General features: G+C 46.8%; 1 protein-coding gene across 1 annotated transcript in view; it reads left to right on the forward strand.

The window, feature by feature from the left end:
* Cct3 (chaperonin containing TCP1 subunit 3) overlaps positions 1-2,951 on the forward strand; it is a 20,454-nt gene extending 17,503 nt beyond the window's left edge. The window contains exons 12-13 of the mRNA XM_029538037.1: positions 1,913-2,190; positions 2,496-2,951. Of these exons, the coding sequence (XP_029393897.1) occupies positions 1,913-2,190; positions 2,496-2,732 (515 nt within the window). The 3' untranslated portion in view covers positions 2,733-2,951. The remainder of the gene's footprint in view (positions 1-1,912; positions 2,191-2,495) is intronic.
* Positions 2,952-4,164: the final 1,213 nt, after the last annotated feature.

Here is a 4,164-nt window from a genome sequence, read left to right on the forward strand (position 1 = left end):
AACTCCGGACCTTTGGAAGAGCAGTCAGGTGCTCTTACCCACTGAGCCATCTCACCAGCCCTTGTTTTGTTTTTAAGATTATTTATTATATGTAAGTACGCTGTAGTTGTCTTCAGACACTCCAGAAGAGGGCGTCAGATCTTGTTCCGGATGGTTGTGAGCCACCATGTGGTTGCTGGGATTTGAGCTCAGGACCTTTGGAAGAACAGTCGGGTGTAATTACCTGCTGAGCCATCTCACCAGCCACCGATGTGTCTGTGTCGACTTTAAAAGAAAAGGATGTAGTTTAGTAGTTTTATTTTCAGTCCATGCTCAGTTGGCCTGCGGCTGCATGTCTACACAGATGTGTGATGGAGCAGAATCACTCACATGATAGTGAAGAGGCTAGTGGGAGCATTGAGTGCCAGGTTCTGCCCCTAGTGCCACTTAATCAAGGCATGGTGGTGGATCAGAAAGATGGGTTATTCTGCATACAGAGTATGAGGCCAGACTGAGCTTAAAGGAAAGAGGCATGGGAGACAGGCACAATCTAGAAACAGCCGGATGTTGGAAGCGTAGTATGGCAGCTCGTACTTGTAATCCCATCTGAGGCAGAAAGATCATACAAGTTTGAAGGTGTAAGGGCAGGCTTATTGGAAATCAATAAGCCTGTCTTTAAAAAGCAAAAACACCCCTAGCCCTAACCCTGTCTCAGCAGTGAAGAGCACCGACTGCTCTTCCAGAGGTCCTGAGTTCAATTCCCAGCAGCCATATGGTGGCTCACAACCATCTGTGATGGAGATCTTATGACCTCTTCTGGTGTGTCTGAAGATAGAGTCAGTATACTCACATGCATGAAGTAAATAAATAAATCTTTAAAAAAACAAAAAACAAAAACAACTATAACAAATAAAAACAGGCCAGATAATGGTAGTGAATGCCTCTAACCCTAGCATTCTGGAGACAGAGTTGGGTGGATCTCCGAGTTTGAAGCAAACCTACTCTACAAAAGTTGTGGCCAGCAGAGGATATATAGGAAGACCTTGTCTCAAAACAAAATGAAAACAACTGGAGTGGGAGAGGCACAGCGGTGAGATCACTCATTGGTCTTCCAGGGAATCCTCTGGCCTCCAAGGGCACCAAACACACACGTGGTACTTGTAAACTCATACAGACACACACATACACACAATATAGCTTTAGAAAGTAAGAATAAACGACAAAGGCTGGCTATGATGGGATACTCCTTTAATTTCAGCACTCAGGAAGTAGAAACAGGTGGATCTTTGTGGGTTTGTTCAAGGCCATCATGGTCTACTTGACTAAATTCCAGGCCAACAAGGGTGTATGTGTGGCAGGTTTTCACTTTGGTGACTCAGTGTGACCTCATACGGTTGGTAGCCCGTATGTACTCCATTGTGGCTCTAGTTAAGCTACAGACTCAGCATTGCTGCTCCTCCCTCTGTTCTCACTCTGCTATCAGGGTCCCAGGACTCAAACTTAGGTGATCCAGCTTGTTAGTTAGCAAGAGCCTTGAACCACTAAGCCATTGCTGCAGCCTGTTTAAATTGAAATTATAACCCTGTCCCTATTCCCAAGGGGAGTGGCTTATCATGGATACGTAGCTGGTGAGCAGAGGACAGCTTGCAGTACACATAGTCTGCTGGATGGCACAACTAGGAAGGAGGGGAAAGATAAAATTTGTTTCTCTCTGGTGCAATACATAAAGACCTAACCTCATAGTTGAGGTGTAACATCCCCTAGCCCTCCTCAGGGCCCCTCCTATGCTCACATTCCTGAGTTAAAATGTGCACATCACTTCTGCCCCTCTCCAGTAGGGGTCACAAGGATCTTCCTAGTTGCCCTCTTTTTGTGGTTTGCTAAAAGCTTGACAGGAAATCCTTTGCCTCTGATTTCTCAATGAATCACTGAGCTGACTATATACCATTTCTCTGCTTCCCCAAGGAAGTAGAACGCAACCTCCAGGATGCCATGCAAGTGTGCCGCAATGTTCTACTGGACCCTCAGCTGGTGCCTGGTGGTGGAGCCTCTGAGATGGCTGTGGCTCATGCCTTGACAGAAAAATCTAAGGCCATGACTGGTGTGGAACAATGGCCATATAGAGCTGTGGCCCAGGCGTTAGAGGTCATCCCTCGGACCTTGATCCAGAATTGTGGGGCCAGTACCATTCGTCTGCTTACCTCCCTTCGGGTGAGTTCTTTTCTACACTCATGCCTTGCTGAGATACGGCAAGCTGTTTTTACCCTAAGGGAAAAATGTGTTTCTAACTGTCTGCGATTATACTCATACGTGCACATAGGCTTCTGTTCATGCACACATTTGCATGGGTGTAGGCCAGAGGTCAACCTTCAGTGTTCTTCCTCAGCAGCTCATTTCTTCAAAACTCTTGTAGTCTGCCTTGTTGGCTATCAGTTTTTAGTGGTTTGGTTATGTCCATTCTCTGACACAAGTGTGCTTTATTGTACTCTCCCTACTTGTGTATGTTCCACCTGCAGGCCAAGCACACACAGGAGAGTTGTGAGACCTGGGGTGTGAATGGTGAGACTGGTACCTTGGTGGACATGAAAGAGCTGGGTATTTGGGAGCCATTGGCTGTGAAGCTACAAACATACAAAACAGCAGTGGAGACTGCAGTTCTGCTTCTGCGGATTGATGACATTGTCTCTGGCCACAAGAAGAAGGGTGATGACCAGAACCGGCAAACCAGTGCTCCAGATGCTGGCCAGGAGTGAGTGCTGAGCAAGGTGACTTCCACGCACAGAACCAGCAGTCTCCCCTTTCCTGAGCCAGAGTTCCAGGAACACTGTGGACATCTTTGTTTGTGAGGGATCGGGTTGAGGGGCAGCCCCCAGTCTGTCCCATCTCGGTTTGCAAAAAGCACTGACGTGTATCTCTTCTATTGTAAGCTTTCCATTTAGTTTGCTTCCAATGATTAAATCTAAGTCATTTGAGACCGTTGTCATGTGTTTTTCAACCTTGGGTCACATCTCTGCCTCCGCAATGCGAGAGGACGTAGAAAGCTGTACTGGGGGCAAGGGAGAGAAGTCGCTATTTGCTGGCACAAACCCTCCCTCTCCTCCCCACCCACCCTCAATTAAGACAATGTCTCACTGTGTGTGTAGACCTGGGCGTGGTGTTTCTACTGCCTCTGCCTCCAGAGTGCTCTGAGTGCTGGTATCAGAGATTTAAAGTGGAGTGTTCCACCACGCCCGGCTGGGTAAGTTTTAAATTAAGCTAATCCTTCATAGGTGTGCCTTGAAAGGCCCTCCCCGAAGCTCATTCTGCTCTCACCAACCATCACAGCTATCTAGCCAGTAGGAGACTAGCTTTGAGAATGTGCTTGTCTCAAAGACAAAATATGTACAGAATCGGTGAGGTTGCTCAGTGGGCAAAAATGCTTCAATTAAAGCCAGTGGCATTCATTCAGTCCTCAGTTCCCATAGTGGATGGAAAAAGAAACGAGGTTCCCAACAGTTTTCCACATTGACCTCAGTGTCCACATGCACCTACATTTGCAGACATTACACTAAAGCCAAGGAGCAAGGGAGCTCAGCATTTAGGAAGCTGAGGCAGGAGGATTCTCCTGGGTCTAAGGCCAGACTGGACTACAAAGAAATGCCCTGTCTCACTGCAGAAGAGCTTTTGCTCTCCCAGAAGAAGCAAGTTCAATTCCTAGCATCTACATTTGGTAGCTCATTGTTAACTCCAGCTCCAGGGGATCCAAAGTCCCTCTTTAGCCTTCTTAGTTACTCCCACACATGTTGCATACACACATAAATATCAGATCCTAGCCTGGTCTATATAGCCTGATCCAGGCTAGCCAGGGCTACTTAGGTTTTTTGTTTGGTGATTGCCATGATATGGAAACTGGTTCTCAAACAGGTGAATATAAATTGATAAATCTCAGAGGTGAATATGATCTAGCATGTAAGAGCCAGACATGTTGGTGCATACCTTTAATCCCAGTACTTGGCTAAATGATAAGAGTTCAATTTACACAGAGAAACCCAGTCTCCAAGTGTGTGTGTGTGTGTGTGTGTGTGTGTGTGTGTGTGTGTGTGTGTGTGTAGCAGCAGGGTATTGCAGAGATAGCTCAGTGCTCTTCCAAAGGACCCAGATTCAGTTCCCAGCACCCACTAGTAGGTTCCATGGAATCGGATACCA

This window comes from Mus pahari, chromosome 4, assembly GCF_900095145.1.
Source record: "Mus pahari chromosome 4, PAHARI_EIJ_v1.1, whole genome shotgun sequence".
In the NCBI taxonomy this organism is placed as follows: domain Eukaryota; kingdom Metazoa; phylum Chordata; class Mammalia; order Rodentia; family Muridae; genus Mus; species Mus pahari.